Source organism: Symphalangus syndactylus, chromosome 2 (assembly GCF_028878055.3).
Source record: "Symphalangus syndactylus isolate Jambi chromosome 2, NHGRI_mSymSyn1-v2.1_pri, whole genome shotgun sequence".
Classification (NCBI taxonomy): Eukaryota; Metazoa; Chordata; class Mammalia; order Primates; family Hylobatidae; genus Symphalangus; species Symphalangus syndactylus.
This window is the reverse complement of record NC_072424.2, coordinates 45,185,629-45,200,699: the sequence shown is the minus strand read 5'-3', so window position 1 is coordinate 45,200,699 and position 15,071 is coordinate 45,185,629. Positions and strand designations below refer to the sequence as shown.

The window sequence follows — 15,071 nt, the reverse complement described above, 5'->3', positions numbered from 1 at the left end:
AGGGCTGGAGCGCAGTGGTGTGATCTCAGTTCACTGCAACCTCTGCCTCCCAGGTTCCAGTGATTCTTGTGCCTCAGCCTCCTGAGCTGGGATTACAGGTGTGCACCACCATGCCCAGCTAATTTTTGTGTTTTAGTAGAGACAGAGTTTCACCGCAATGATCAGGCTATTCTCAAACTCCTGGCCTCAAGTGATCTGCCTGCCTCGGCCTTCCAAAGTGCTGACATTACAGGCATGAGCCACCACACCCAGCCTCGTTTGGTCCTTATACTCAGTAGGCATCATAACACCAAGTGCAACATAGCTCAGCACGATGCATGGTGCCCCTGAACCTTAGGACTCTCTTAGAACAGGACCTATCATATTTTCTTTGTTCAGAATTATGCATGTCATAGATTCAGAAAAATATGAAAATGTCCAGGTTCAGATAGACTGTACGTGAACTTGTGATACCCTACCTTGTTTTAACTTGATTGTCTCTCTTAGCTGAGAGAGCCAGACAGACTCCATTTTAGTTCCTTCACTTATAGCCCCTTTACCTCCCTTCCTTAAGGGCATAACTAGTGTAAACTGACTCAAACCATGTCCAGGAATGCACTTACTGATAAGATATTGAGGCAAGCTGCACCAGCAGCTCCTGGGGACGTGCTCGGTGGATGGCACCTAAAGCCCCTGCATTTATCTCTTTGTGATAGTTTAAGCCCCTGCACCTGGAACTGGTTATTTTTTGTAACTGCTTTCGTAACCAATTAATTTTTTAACTTTTTGCCAGTTCTGCTTCTGTAAAAATTGCTTCAGCTAAACTCCCCCCTCCCCTATTTAAACCACAGTATAAAACAAATCTAGCCCCTTCCTCGGGGCTGAGAGAATTTTGAGCACTAGCCGTCTCTCGGTCGCCGGCTAATAAAGGACTCCTGAATTAGTCTCAAAGTGTGGCGTTTCTCTATAACTTGCTTGGTTACAACAAACTCTATCTCTAGAAATGCACACAAATGCCCAAAATGAGTGCCAGGGTGAGGCTGAGGGTGGGGGACTGTCCTCTCCCCATCACTGCTGTCATCTGAGGGCCCCATTGTGTTTTCAATAGGTCTAAAATAAATATATTATGGTCTCCCAGTACTGTTTTCCTGCCTCCTAACTGGTTCCTACTTCCAGTCTCTACACAAAAAGCCTGAGTGATCCTTTTACAATATGTCAGATCATAAGCAAAACCTTTTAACAGATTCTCATTCCACTTAGGATGAAATCCAAAGCCCGTGCCTTGGCCTCCAAAGCCACACATACTGTGGTTTCTCTGACCTCACCTCCTTTCTGCACTTTCACCCCTCACTGTGCCCCAGGCTGGCTGCCTCTCTCACGTTTCTCCAGCGTCCCCAGTGCACTCCTGCCTCAGGGCCTTTGCGCTTGCTATTCTCTGCCCAGAATATTCTTCCCCCCTACTCCCCAACCCTCCAGTGAACTGCATGGCTCAGTTCTTCATTATATTAAGTTGGCACAAAATTGCAATTACTTTTGTGATTATATTTAGGTCTCTGCTCAATTGTCACCTTATCACCACCCCACATTAAATGGATCTCCTTTCCCCCCCACCCTTGACCACTTTCCCTTTTCCTCTGATTTGCTTTTCTTCGTGGGATATAACAGTTTCTTCTTTAGCTCACAGCACTCATGGTACCCGACACATTATGCATATATTTTTTAGTGTATTTGTTTATTTTCTAACTTTCCCTAAGTATTGTAACATTCAGGAAAGCAAGTACTTTAAACCATAGATGAGAGTTTTGAAGCCAGCCCATTGCCATGCTAAAATAGATAAGGCATAATATGAGGAAGGCCTCAACCAGGCTGGTGGCTGTGGGCTTGGGGAAGAAACACAGGCACAAGCACAGACTTTGGAAAGGAAGAAAACATAAGATCTGGGGACAGACTGGATAAGAGGCAAGAGGGGGCTGGGTGCGGTGGCTCACGCCTGTAATTCCAGCACTTTGGGAGGCCAAGGTGGGCAGATCACTTGAGGTCAGGAGTTTGAGACCAGCCTGGCCAACATAGTGAAACCCTATCTCTGCTAAAAATACAAAAATTAGCTGGGCATGGTGGTGTGCACCTGTAATCCCAGCTACTCAGGAGGCTGAGGCAGGAGAATCACTTGAACTTGGGAGGCAGAGGTTGCAGTGAGCCAAGATCACGCCACTGCACTCCAGCCTGGGTGACAGAGTGAGACTGTGTCTCAAAAAAAAAAAAAAAAAGCAAGAGGGAGAGGGTGCAGACAGGTCTGAAGTTTTAAGCCCAGGATCTGAAACCATCCTGTCTAATATGGTGGCCACTAGCTACACGTGGCTACAGAGCACTTGAAATGTGGTTAGTGTCTGAGTTGAGAGGTGCTGTAAGTGTGAAGCAAACACCAGATTCCAAAGCCTGAGTAAGAGAAAGAATGTATGCAGAATATCACACTGATTCAAGCACATTGATTACATGTTGAAATAACATTTTGGATCTGCTGAGTTAAATATATTATTAAAATTGATTTCACCCATTTCTTTATATTTGTGTTAATCTGGTAACTAGAAAATTTTAAATTGCATATGCACCCTGCACTGTATTTCTGTTGGAGAGGCCTGGTCTAGAATATAAACAGTGGTACCATTTGCAGAAAGAAGAAAGCAAAGAAGAGGAGGGCCTAGTCTTAGTAACATGCAGGAGGCTAGTGTGAGGCCCTCCCCTCTCCTCCCCTTCCCCAAAACTTTGAAATATGGGAAATAAAACTGGCTTTTGGGAGTTGGGGTGGGGAATAAATAATCATATAATAGTTCACAGCTGAGATATGCAACAGAAACTTAAAAAGCTAGAATAGTTTCCAGTGCAAGAGAGTGGGACCAGAACCTGCCAGAATGTATGCAGGTATGTATTTATTTATTTAGAGATGGGGTCCCACTATGTTACCCAGGCTGGTTTCTAACTCCTGGGCTCAAGTAATCCTTCCACCTCAGCCTCCCAAAGTGCTAGGATTACAGGCATGAGCCACCACACTTGGCCCAGAATGTATTTATATAGTTACAGAAAAATATGCAGGGGGCATTGGTCAACAACGGAGAATGGTAAAAAGGATCTCATCAAAGGCGAACATGGGAGTGCCTATCAAAGCACTGTCCAGGGAGTCCATGTCTGTGCAGACTCTCTTATTCTGATGCCGGTAAGCAGAAGACCCCAATAACTGGAGTGACCATCTAATTTACTGTACCCCTGCAATCCCAGCACTTTGGGAGGCTGAGGTGGACAGATCAGTTGAGGTCAAGAGTTCGAGACCAGCCTGGCCAACATGGTGAAACCTCATCTCTACTAAAAAACACAAAAATAGGCCGGTTGCAGTAGCTCACACCTATAATCCCAGCACTTTGGGAAGCCAAGGCAGGCAGATCATGAGGTCAGGAGTTCGAGAACAGCCTGACCAACATGGTAAAACCCTGTCTCTACTAAAAGTACAAACATTAGCCAGGCGTGGTGGCACACGCCTGTAGTCCCAGCTACTCAGGAGGCTGAGGCAGGAGAATCACTCAAACCTGGGAGTCTGAGGTTGCAGTGAGCTGAGATTGTGCCACTGCACTCCAGCCTGGGCAACAGAGCGAGACTCCATCTCAAAAAACAAACAAAGAAACAAAAAACACAAAAAGTAGCCAGGTGGAGAGGTGCATGCCTGCAATCCCAGCTGTTCAGGAGGCTGAGGCATAAGAATCACTTGAACTCAGGAGGCGGAGTTTGCAGTAAGCTGAGATTCCACCACTGCACTCCAGCCTGGGCGACAGAGTGAGACTCCATCTCAAAAACAAAAGGTAAGAATAATTTACTGTCCAAACCCAGCCACGTTGACTACAAAAGGAGCATTATTAATCACTGTGCTAGGACAGCAAACCAGGACTGTCCCAAGCAATCAGAGCATGTGACCACCTACCTCAACTAGTTTATCCTAAATTTTTGCTCTCACTGCAGCCTTCAGGTTATACCAGATGTGCCTAAGATATACATTTTTAAATGTACTAACATTACTAAAAACTGAAATGCTTCTTACAATTGATGGGGGCATTAAATATCAGGCTTTTTTTGGCCCCTAACCATTTATTAATTTGATAGTATATCTTATAAACAATAACATCTTGAAATCAAGGATACAAAGTAATTTGGCTTCCCACGTGGTATGACTTGAAGGAAAATTCATGGGTTGGAGGGTAGAAATGCCCTGTCACTAGGCAATTGACTTCCACCAGAAGGAAAATAAGCAGGTATTCTGTTTTTAAGCATTAGTCTGAGCTGGGCACGGTAGCTCACACCTGTAGTTCCAGCCCTTTGGGAGGCTGAAGCGGGTAGATCACCTGAGGTAAGGAGTTCGAGACCAGCCTGGCCAACATGGTGAAACCCCGTCTCTACTAAAAATATAAAAGTTAGCTGGGCGTGGTGGTGCATGCCTGTAATCCCAGCTACTTGGGAGGCTGAGGCAGGAGAATTGCTTGAACCTGGGAGGTGGAGGTTGCAGTGAGCCAAGATTGTGCCACTGCACTCCAGCCTGGGTGACAGAGTCAAAACAAAGAAAAAAACCTTTAGTCTCTTGTGAACTTGGTTAGTTTGAATTGGTAACATAAGCCTGGGTCTACAAGGCCAAAGTCCAGATCCAGGACTAGGGTGAATTTATTAATACTAAGGTCATTCTGTCCCACGGGGACCTGTTTGGGAAGTCTCCCAACTTTACCCAGAGGACAACCCTCAGTGTCACCACGGGCACCACCGTGACCCTTCCCTGTGTGAAAGGAAAGAGGCAGTAAGGCAAGGATTAAGGTCTGTTTAGGTCTGTTGGGATTAAAAGGTGAAGGAGACATTAACATGGAAATGGGGCTGAAAGTAAAACTTGAATGAGACATGTATGGGCCACAGATAATCAGAAGAAGTGATTTGGGTTGTATCCAATATCACTACAGTTCAGATAAACTACCAGAGATAGGAAGTGCAGTTAACCAAGAAGTTGCAGGTGTGTGAACAGGCTTCACTCTAAGTGCCAAGTTTGATAAACTAGTCTAGGTGGCTCGGTGTTTGCAGCTTTTTTGGAAAAAAAGCAGTCATTGGGAAAAAGTGCTGTGATGGATTAGCCACATCTGCTATTGGCTCAGAAGGGAGCGGGGCATGGAATTAAAGCACGTTTGTATTGGAAATATTATAATATGTTATTAAAGATGTGTCTCTTCAACAAAATAAACAACAGTGAGATAGTAATACCTAAAATGAGAAAAACAACTTACTTATTTTGTCCAATTGTCTCAAAATCTTTCACAATAATCCCAAGGGAAGATGAAAAGTCCAGTGGTATACCCCTCAAGTCAAACTCCAAAATCTGTTCACAGAAAGGTTTTGAAAAAAGAAAAGAAAAGGCTGTTAGAAGGAGCAGAGATTACACTAAGATGCACCAGTACTACATGTTGGGTCATTATTTTCACCAATGACAATCTTTTGAAGTTAGGCAGAAGTGATTAAATTCTAAACCTGAAGGCAGCTGAGGGGGCGGGAAAGCAAACCAGATGTCGACTTAGAGGACCTGTACACAACTCCTGGCTTCCTGCTTTCTAGGTTCTGTGGCTGCAGCCAGGTCACCACATCCCTGCTTCATATTCAAGAGCTGGACTCAAAGCCTACCACAACTGCTGCAAGAATAAAATGCAGGGTGCTGTTCTCACTCATAAGTGGGAATTGAACAATAAGAACATTTGGACACAGAAAGGGGAACATCACACACCGGGGCCTGTCGTGGGGTGGGGGGACGGGGGAGGGATAGCATTAGGAGATATACCTAATGTAAATGATGAGTTAATGGGTGCAGCACACCAACATGGCACATATATGCATATGTAACAAACCTGCACGTTGTGCACATGTACCCTAGAACTTAAAGTATAATAATAACAAAAATAAAAAAATGAAAAAAGAATAAAATGCAGGGTATATGTGAAAACATTTTCTTCAATGGCTAGTTTTAAATTATCTGCTCTTCTTAATCATACTACTATCAAACAAAGAAGATGAATAATCTAAGAAAACATTTTCTAAAATGCCTCTCATTTTAAGTTCCACCATGGTCGGTCAATGTTGTAATATACCGACCTTTCTGAGTCTCTCATTTGAATGCAGTAAGTTGCTTCCTAATGACAAATGTAAAAAAAAAGATTGATACAGCGTCACTGATGCCTTTGACTGATTAGGTAATAATTAAACGATGACTTGATCCTCCTTGTAGTGGGCTTGGAATGGAAGGAAAACTTGTTTCAGAACTTCTTTAAAAATTATTTTTAGCACTTCTGAAAAAAAAACAAGTTCTCAGTCTCAGTAGCTGGGGATTACAGGTGCACACCACCATACTCTGCTAATTTTTTTTTTTTTTTTGAGACAGAGTCTTGCCCTGTTGCCCAGGCTAGAGTGCAGTGGTACAATTTCAGCTCACTGCAACCTCCACTTCCTGGGTTCAAGCGATTCTCCTGTCTCAGCCTCCCAAACAGCTGGGATTACAGGCGCCTGCCACCATGCCCTGCTAATTTGTGTATTTTTAGTAGAGACGGGGTTTCACCACGTTGGCCAGGCTGGTCTCGAACTGCTGACCTCGTGATCCACCCGCCTTGACCTCCCAAAGTGCTGGGATTATAGGCGTGAGCCACCGCACCTGGCCAATTTTTGTATTTTTAATAGAAACAGGGTTTCACCAGGTTGGCCAGGCTAGTCTCGAACTCCTGACCTCATGTGATCTACCGGTCTTGGCCTCCCAAAGTGCTGGGATTACAGGCATGTGCCACCACACCTGGCCTCAGAGCTTCTATTAGAACACACCCAGCCTGGGAATGGTAGCTCATACCTGTAACTCCAGCACTTTGGGAGGTTGAGGCAAGGAGTTCAAGACCAGCCTGGACAACTTAGTGAGATTCTGTCTCTGTGAAAAATTTAAAAATCAGCAGAGCGTGGTGGTGTGTGCCTGTAGTCCCAGCTGCTTGGGAGGCTGAGGTGGGAGGATTGCTTGAGCCCAGTTAGTTATGGCTGCAGTTAGTTATGACTTGGCCATTACACTCTGGCCTGGGTGACAGAGTAAGACCCTGTCTCAAAAAAGAAAAAAAAGGGCCGAGTGCAGTGGCTCATGCCTGTAATCCCAGCACTTTGGGAGGCCAAGGCAGGTGGATCACCTGAGGTCAGGAGTTTGAGACTAGCCTGACCAACATGGTGAAATCCCGTCTCTACTAAAAATACAAAATTAGCCAGGCGTAGTGGCACATGCCTGTAATCCCAGCTACTTGGGAGGCTGAGGAAGGAGAATCACCTGAACCTGGGAGGCGGAAGTTGCAGTGAGCCGAGATCGCACCGTTGCACTCTAGCCTGGGCAACAAGATCAAAACTCCATCTTAAAAGAAAAAAGAAAAAAAGAACACACCCAGCACCAGCAATCCCAGTGGGTTTGGGGTTGACATTTCATTTGTGTTTGGTTTCAATTATAAAACAGTTTCCTTGATAAGTACATCTGCAATATGAAAGGAAAGAAAAAAAAAGTGTTGGAAACAAAATGGGATAAGACGGCTGATTCCCTGCAGAGGACATGCCAGCTGGCATGAGAGCACATCTCTCTCTGCCATTGGTCACATGGCTTGATCTCAAATATAAAGAGATGAGTTGGGATGATTCAAAATCTGAAGTAGGAAGCACTCTCACATAAATGTATTTTTTATTTGCTTTATTCTTGGAGTTCTGTGTCAGGTGCTAGGAATCCGCAGTGACCAACCCAAGGGGCCTCTTGCTTTCATGGAGCTTGTAGTCCAGCTGGCTGTGTTCTGGGTTCTGGGGAAATCACAGATAAGTGGAATTCCCTCTCAACCTGCCTGAGACTTGCTGGGCGTTTCAGAAAGGCATTAAAAAGGCTGGGCAGAGTGGCTCACGCCTATAATCTCAGCACTTTGGGAGGCCAAGATGGGAAAATGGCTTGAGACCAGGAACTCAAGACCAGCCTGGGCAACATAGCAGGATGTAATCTCTACAAATGTTTTTTAAAATTAGCTGGGCATGGTGGCTTATACCTGTAGTCCCAGTTATTCAGGAGGCTAAAGCAGGGGTATCGCTTGGCCCTGGGAGATCAAGGCTGTAGTAAGATATGATTACACCACTGCATTCCAGCCTGGGTGACAGAGCGAGACCCTGTCTTCTTTCAATTAAAAAAAAAAAAAAAAAAGGCCAGGCATGGTGACTTACGCGTGTAATCCCAGCACTTTGGGTGCTGGGTGGATCACCTGAGGTCGAGAGTTCGAGACCAGCCTGACCAACGTGGAGAAACCCCATCTCTACTAAAAATACAAAATTAGCTGGGCGTGGTGGCACACGCCTGTAATCCCAGATACTCAGGAGGCTGAGGCAGGAGAATTGCTTGAACCCGGGAGGCGGAGGTTGCGGTGAGCAACCAGCACTCCAGCCTGTGCAAGAAGAGCTAAACTCCATCTCAAAAAAACAAAAACAAAAACAAAAACCAAAAAAAGAACAAAAAAAACCCCAAGGCGTTAAAAAGTTTTTTGTTTCACTTCATTCCAGAATAAGGTCTAGCCAGGCTCAATGGCTCACACCTGTAATCCTAGTACTTTGGGAGGCTGAAGCAGGTGGATCGCCTGAGCTCAGGAGTTCAAGACCAGCCTGGGCAACACGGCGAAAGCCCATCTCTACAAAAAATAAAACGATTAGTTGGGTGTGGTGTACGCTTGTGGTCCCAGCTACTCAGGAGGCTGAGGTGGGAGGATCACCTGAGCCTAGGAATTCAAGGCAGTATTGACCCTTAATCACGCCACTGCACTCCAACCTGAGAGAGACCCTGTCTCAAAAACAAACAAACAAACAAACAAACAAACAAACAAAACCAGAAGGCTCTAGGCTGTATCTTATAGAGATATTGAAACTAGTTGGGAGAGAAAGGTGGGTGGGTGGAGGGGAGCCTTCATGGCCTGTTGACTTGGTGAAAATAACAAAGACATTCATTATTGCTCTTGTCCAGGGAGGTTTGACCCAGCTTTTGAGAAACACAATGGAGCTGGCCATCAGCTGTTAAAAAGTTAAAGTTTCATGAATAATTGGGTGGTTTAAAAGAGAGAGAGAGAGAGAGAGAGAGTAGGAAAATCCTGTTCAGTGGGAAGAATTAAATTTTCTCACATATTTGTGAAAATATTAAACACTGAACCACTTCTAAAATAGATACAAGGTCAACAGTGAGGGGAGGTAAATAAGTTATATGTCTTCAGTAGAACATTGCACAGTCATTAAAATACTTTTGAGTTGAATGATATGGGCATATGCTCAGGATATAATAGTAAGAAAGTGTAGGAGAGGAAATCATTTGCTATATGATGCTAGTTTGTGTATCAGACGTCATATTTTATTAAATATATTCCTCCAATAAACACTTAGTGATACATCACAGATGTTAATAGTAGTTGCCTCTAGAGAGTGGGACCCAAGTTAATTTTTTAATGATTAACTGAAGTTTTCAAAAATTTCCACATGAAGCATACTGGACATCACTTTTATCAGCATAAAACCAATACATGTCATTACCCAGCTAGACACACAGAGAATCATGTGATATACTCTTGATTGGTCACATGCAGATATGTTTTTAATTATGAGGCCTTCCTTCTGAGACTCTGGAGATGATCTAATCCCACCCTTGCTCTACACATGTGCCCCAGATACGCAACGTAAGTGGATGAAGCTCACACAGCAAGCTCATGGCGGTGCCTGGTAAGAGCTCAACTCCCCTGCCAGTCCAGGCTTCCCTTGCCATGCCACTGCTGTACAGAAGATGGTCGCTGGTGAGCTACTCTCCTTGAACTGCTCTGCTCTCTTGGTGAACACAAAGAGAAACGGAGTGGGTGGGGTGAAATGTAGAGATTCTCCTTCCAAAGGGAAGAGGTAACCTCTCACCCAAAGATAGGACAATCAGAAATAGCTTATCTATTAAAACAAAGTTGAAAAAACAATGAAGTCACCTCATTCCAGACAGGGTTCAATTCATTATCAACTTTCTTTGTTTTCTTTTTCTCATCTGCAAAAGAGATAAAGGAAGAGATAGCAATAATTTGTAAAAAAATTAAAGAGCATGGGCCATTCATTTATTCTAAGAACATTACCCACGGGTCTGCTTGCACCCACATTTCCCCATTCATCGCTTAGGATGGGTGTTTACCTGAATCACAGTTTTCCAAATAAAATGGCATTTTTTGGTCTACAAGGTTTTCCCATCTCCAGGTCTACATGGAGTTAAGGGATGTGATGTTCTGCCCTTCTCTTACCAAGGCTGCCCAGAGCCTCTGCATCTCTGGCTTGCTGCAGAAAGAAGCCAAGAAAGCTAACCTCTGAGATGCTGATATTGCTATTTTATAGATGAGGATATTGAGGCTCAAAGAGTTAAGACGTTTATCTGAGCTCACACCTGGCAGTGATTCCCTGATTTAAACCTGGAATTTCAGCTCTGAAGCTCACGCTGCCTCTGAGTGTGCTAAGACTCCAACACAGCTTCAGTATTAAGCTGGACTCCCTCCCATAGGCTTCGGTACAAGGTCATTAGTAGATGAAAACTTTCTAGGACCAGCGGATAATTTGGGGTTTCCTTTATTCTGAGGCCACCTTTTCTGAAGACACAAGATCTTTCTTCTCTGTGTCTGAGCCTGCACAGTACACCTACCTGGATGAGCACACGAGTAAATCCAGCAAGTGCTTAAAGTTTCCTTGTAGCGAAGTCCAAAGAGCAGAGGCTTCTCTTGGGTCCCCAAATCCCCAAATACCTACCCAGATAAAAGCTAATCTTTGAGTACAAAATGCTTTGTAAGCATTATCTCATCTAATTTTTTTTTTTGTTTATTTGAGACAGAGTCTCGCGATGTCGCCCAGGCTGCAGTACAGTAGCGCTATTTTGGCTCATTGCAACCTCTGCCTCCCGGCTCAAGAGATCCTCCCACCTCAGCCCCCCATGTAGTTGGGACCACAGGTGCACACCACCACACCCAACTAATTTTTCTATTTTTTTTTTTTTTTTTCAGTAGAGATGGGGTTTTGCCATGTTGCCCAGGCTGGTCTCAGACCCCCGAGCTTAAGTGATCCACCTGCCTCAGCCTCCCAAATTGCTGGGATTATAGGTATGAGCCACTGAGCCCGGCCTTCATCTAATCTTAAAAACCTAGGAGGAACCAGGTGACGTGGTGAACACCTGTAATCCCAGCACTTATGGAGGCCAAGGTGGGAGGATTGTTTGAGCCTAGGAGTTCAAGACCAGCATAGGGAACATAATGAAACCCCATCTCTACAAAAATACAACAATTAGCTCTGTGTGGTGGTACACACCTATAGTTCCAGCTACTCAGGAGGCTGAGGTGGGACGATCCCTTGAGCCCAGGAGGTCGAAGCTGCAGTGAGCCAAGATCACACCACTGCACTCCAGCCTGGGAAACAAAGCAAGACCCTGTCCAAAACCAAAAAACAAACCCTAGGAGGTATATGTTACTATTTTCATCCCCCTTTCACAGCTAAGGAAACTGAGAAGCTGAGTAACATTCAAAGTCACCCAGCTGGCTGGGTGTGGTGGCTCACACCCGTAATCCCAGCACTTTGGGAGGCCAAGGCAGGCAGATCACTTGAGGTCAAGAGACCAGCCTGGCCAACATGGCGAAACCCCATTTCTACTAAAGATACAAAAATTAACCAGGCATGGTGATGGGTGCCTATTATCCCAGCTACTCGGGAGGCTGAGGCAGGAGAATCACTTGAACCCAGGAGGCAGGGGTTGCAGTAAGCCAAGATCGTGTCACTGCACTCCAGCCTAAAGGATAGAGCGAGACTCAGTCTCAAAACAAAAAACAAATAAGTCACCCAGTTAATAAATGGTCTTGCTAGGATTTGAGACCAGGCAGTCTCACATTAGTGGCCACACTTTGAATCACTCCTCAGCCTTTGCTTCTCCTCTGCTGCTGTGGAATGTAGGAGGTAGTGGGTTTTGTTTAGCTAATGTCACATTGCTTTGGCTCCCAGCACACAGCTGCCTGTGGGACTAACCACCTCATTCTTCCAAGACCTCAGCATAGCAAGGCCGTGAGTCATGGCCCTCACTCTGCTAAGCATTAATTTTTCCACTTGAGAGGGCAACACACAGCCCAATGGCTTGCCTTCCTAAGCTTCAGCGTGACGCTACTCGTCAGCTTGTGCCCAGACCTATCCTGGCTGGTTCTGCCCGTGCTGTCTCTATGTGGCCTACAGAGCCCCTCACTGCATCTGACTCTGAGGTCCCCTAGAAGCTGTCCTGAAACTTCCCCTCCCACACTTCCATTTTGACCCCACCCTTCCCTCTCCTCATCTAACAGAAACTCCCAATCCTCCTCTCTGGTTACAGTATAAGAAAGTGCTCTTGAGAGAAAGAGGAGACATGCAAAGAATTTTTAACTTAAATAGAACTGGACAAAATGGTTTCTATGTGTAATTGTAGCTGCTCCCTCTACAGAATCATCTCTAGGTGCCAGGCTCTGCATTCTACCACAGTGTCTCTAACCATTGAGACAATTCTTCCAGGTAAACATAGTCATTCCCATTTCTCAGCCAAGAAGATGGAGACTAGTTAACCTGCCTTCAATTACACAGCTAATAAGGAAACAGCCAGATTTTGAACTACATCCCTCTGGCTCCAAAATCTGTGTTTGTATGTGTTTGCCACCATGCCACAGTGCCTTACTGGAAGCTGTTGGAAATGCTGGATAATGAAGATGCATAAATATAACATGTGTGATGGCCTTGGCATCTTGGAAAATGTCCATAAGGAAGTTTATAGTCGCATTCCAGGGTATCCTGAAACTCTCCAAGATTACTTGCTCTAATACACAAAATATTGCATCTGTGAGTTTTCTTGGAGGAAACAGCTCATTGTTCTCATCAGATTCTCAAATGTGTTAGTGACCTTCAAAAAAGTTAGGAATCCCTGCATTCAACAAGCATGAAATAGTACCACCAAGCTCCCTCTACCTTACCACTACCCTGCTCCCATAACTGGGGCTTGGGGGGTGGAGAACTGAGTCACAAAGGAGTGGATCTGGACCCTGAGACCATGGCAGTCCTTCAAGAGAGAAGACAGGCAATTCCAAGAAGTCCCAGCAGGAAGGGAAAGCAAGGAGAAGGCAGCAAATAATGCAATAGAAACTGAGCACCCGGGCTTGGGGTAGGATTTGCATCACTGACAGATGGCACTGAAGCAAAATTCCAGTCTCCAAGTCCCCAAGACGCCAACCAGGGAGCCAAGGCAGGGACAAGGGCTCCAGGGAGGTCACAGAAAAAACTAGCGCTTGTCAACATGAAACAAGTCCCAAGCCTGGTTCCTGACCTAGGAAACGGAGTACACGGAAGACACGCTGCGAGCTACCTTGATGCCAAGCCTGGGACCACAGATCCTCTCTGCCCTCTGGAGGGACAGGATTGTTCCAGAGTCAGCAGCTGGGGAGTGTGAAAAGATTCATTTGTTCATTCATTCATTCACAAACATTTATTAAGCATCCACTGTGTGCCAGTAACAGGAAACAGAAGAGTGTAAGATAGTTCTTAGTCTTAAAAAGTTCCACAGGCTGGCTGGACATGGTGGCTCATGCCTGTAATCCTAGCACTTTGGGAGGCTGAGGCAGGTGGATTGCCTGAGCTCAGGAGTTCGAGACCAGCCTGGGCAACATGGTGAAACCCCGTCTCTACTAAAATACAAAAAATATTAGCCAGGCATGGTGGTGGACGCCTATAGTCCCAGCCACTCGAGAGGCTGAGGCAGGAGAATTGCTTGAACCCAGGAGGCGGAAGTTGCAGTGAGCTGAGATCGAGCCACTGCACTCCAGCCTGGGCAACAGAGCGAGACCCCATCTCCAAAAAAAAAAAAAAAAGAAAAAGAAAAAGAAAAAAAAAGTTCCACAGGCCAGGTGCAGTGGCTCACGCCTGTAATCCCAGCACTTTGGGAGGCTGAGGCAGGCGGATCACCTGAGGTCAGGAGTTTGAGACCAGCCTGGCCAACCTGGTGAAACCCATCTCTACTAAAAATACAAAATGTAGCCATGTGTGGTGGCACATGCCTGTAATCCCAGATTCGGGTGGCTGAGGCAGGAGAATCACTTGAACTTGGGAGGCGGAAGTTGCAGTGAGCCCAGATCGCGCCATTGCACTAGCAAAACTCCATCTAAGAAAAGAAAAGAAAAGAAAAGAAAAGAAAAGAAAAGAAAAGAAAAGAAAAGAAAAAGCAAAAAGCTCCACCATGCTCTTGCCTGTCTCATTCTCATCCTGAATTTCCTTCCTGCCTGTCAGAGGGGGAATAAACAGAAATAATGACTGGTCAGCTCAGGCCAAGAGACCTCACAGCTCAGCCCACAGAAATGGTTCACTAAGTGAGTTCTTCCGCAAACATTAATCAGCTCCTTCATTCTTCCACACGACAAATGTTTGTGAAATGGCGCTGCCAGACATTGAGCACTGTAGGAGACATGTACATGTACCCAAGACATGGTTCCTGCCCTCAGGGGGTCTAGTGGGGAGGGGAAATGTGGCTATAGGGGACTGATAGAGAAAGGACTTCAGTTGCTATCAGAGGGGTATCAATGCACAGAAAAATTCAGAGGAAAGAAAGGTGACTTCAGGCTGTGTGCACACAGAGGCTGAGCTAGATGAGAATTCAAGGACAAGGAGGGGTTGGAAATGTGGAGCCAGAAGACAAGCTCACTCCAGTAGACGCAATAGGGTGGGTGGATCAGGCATGGAGGAGGCAGAACCAGTTATGTCACATCTGGGGACTCTCCAGGACCTAACCAGCTGGAACCAAAGAGTGTAGAACTGGGTAGGGGGCAAATGGGCTTTGTGGGAAGGTTATGGTCTCCCTGTGAAGCCTCAAGTACCAGGCTAAGCTTCATTTGGCTGATATAAGTACTTAAAGGAGGAGGGTATTAGAAACTGGATTTTATAACTTCAAAAGGTTTATAACCCATGAGAAAAACCAAGTGGCCCAACAATTCTCCCAGCGC

At 45.4% G+C, this 15,071-nt stretch overlaps 1 protein-coding gene across 2 annotated transcripts in view; it reads right to left on the bottom strand.

Annotated features, from left to right (window-relative positions):
• Window positions 1-15,071, bottom strand: part of MYOF (myoferlin) — a 176,743-nt gene that overhangs the window by 141,600 nt on the left and 20,072 nt on the right. For both annotated transcript variants that reach the window (XM_055255282.2, XM_055255290.2), the window contains exons 2-3: window positions 10,035-10,090; window positions 5,283-5,374 (exon numbers count right to left, since the gene is read on the bottom strand). In XM_055255282.2, the coding sequence (XP_055111257.1) occupies window positions 5,283-5,374; window positions 10,035-10,090 (148 nt within the window). The remainder of the gene's footprint in view (window positions 1-5,282; window positions 5,375-10,034; window positions 10,091-15,071) is intronic.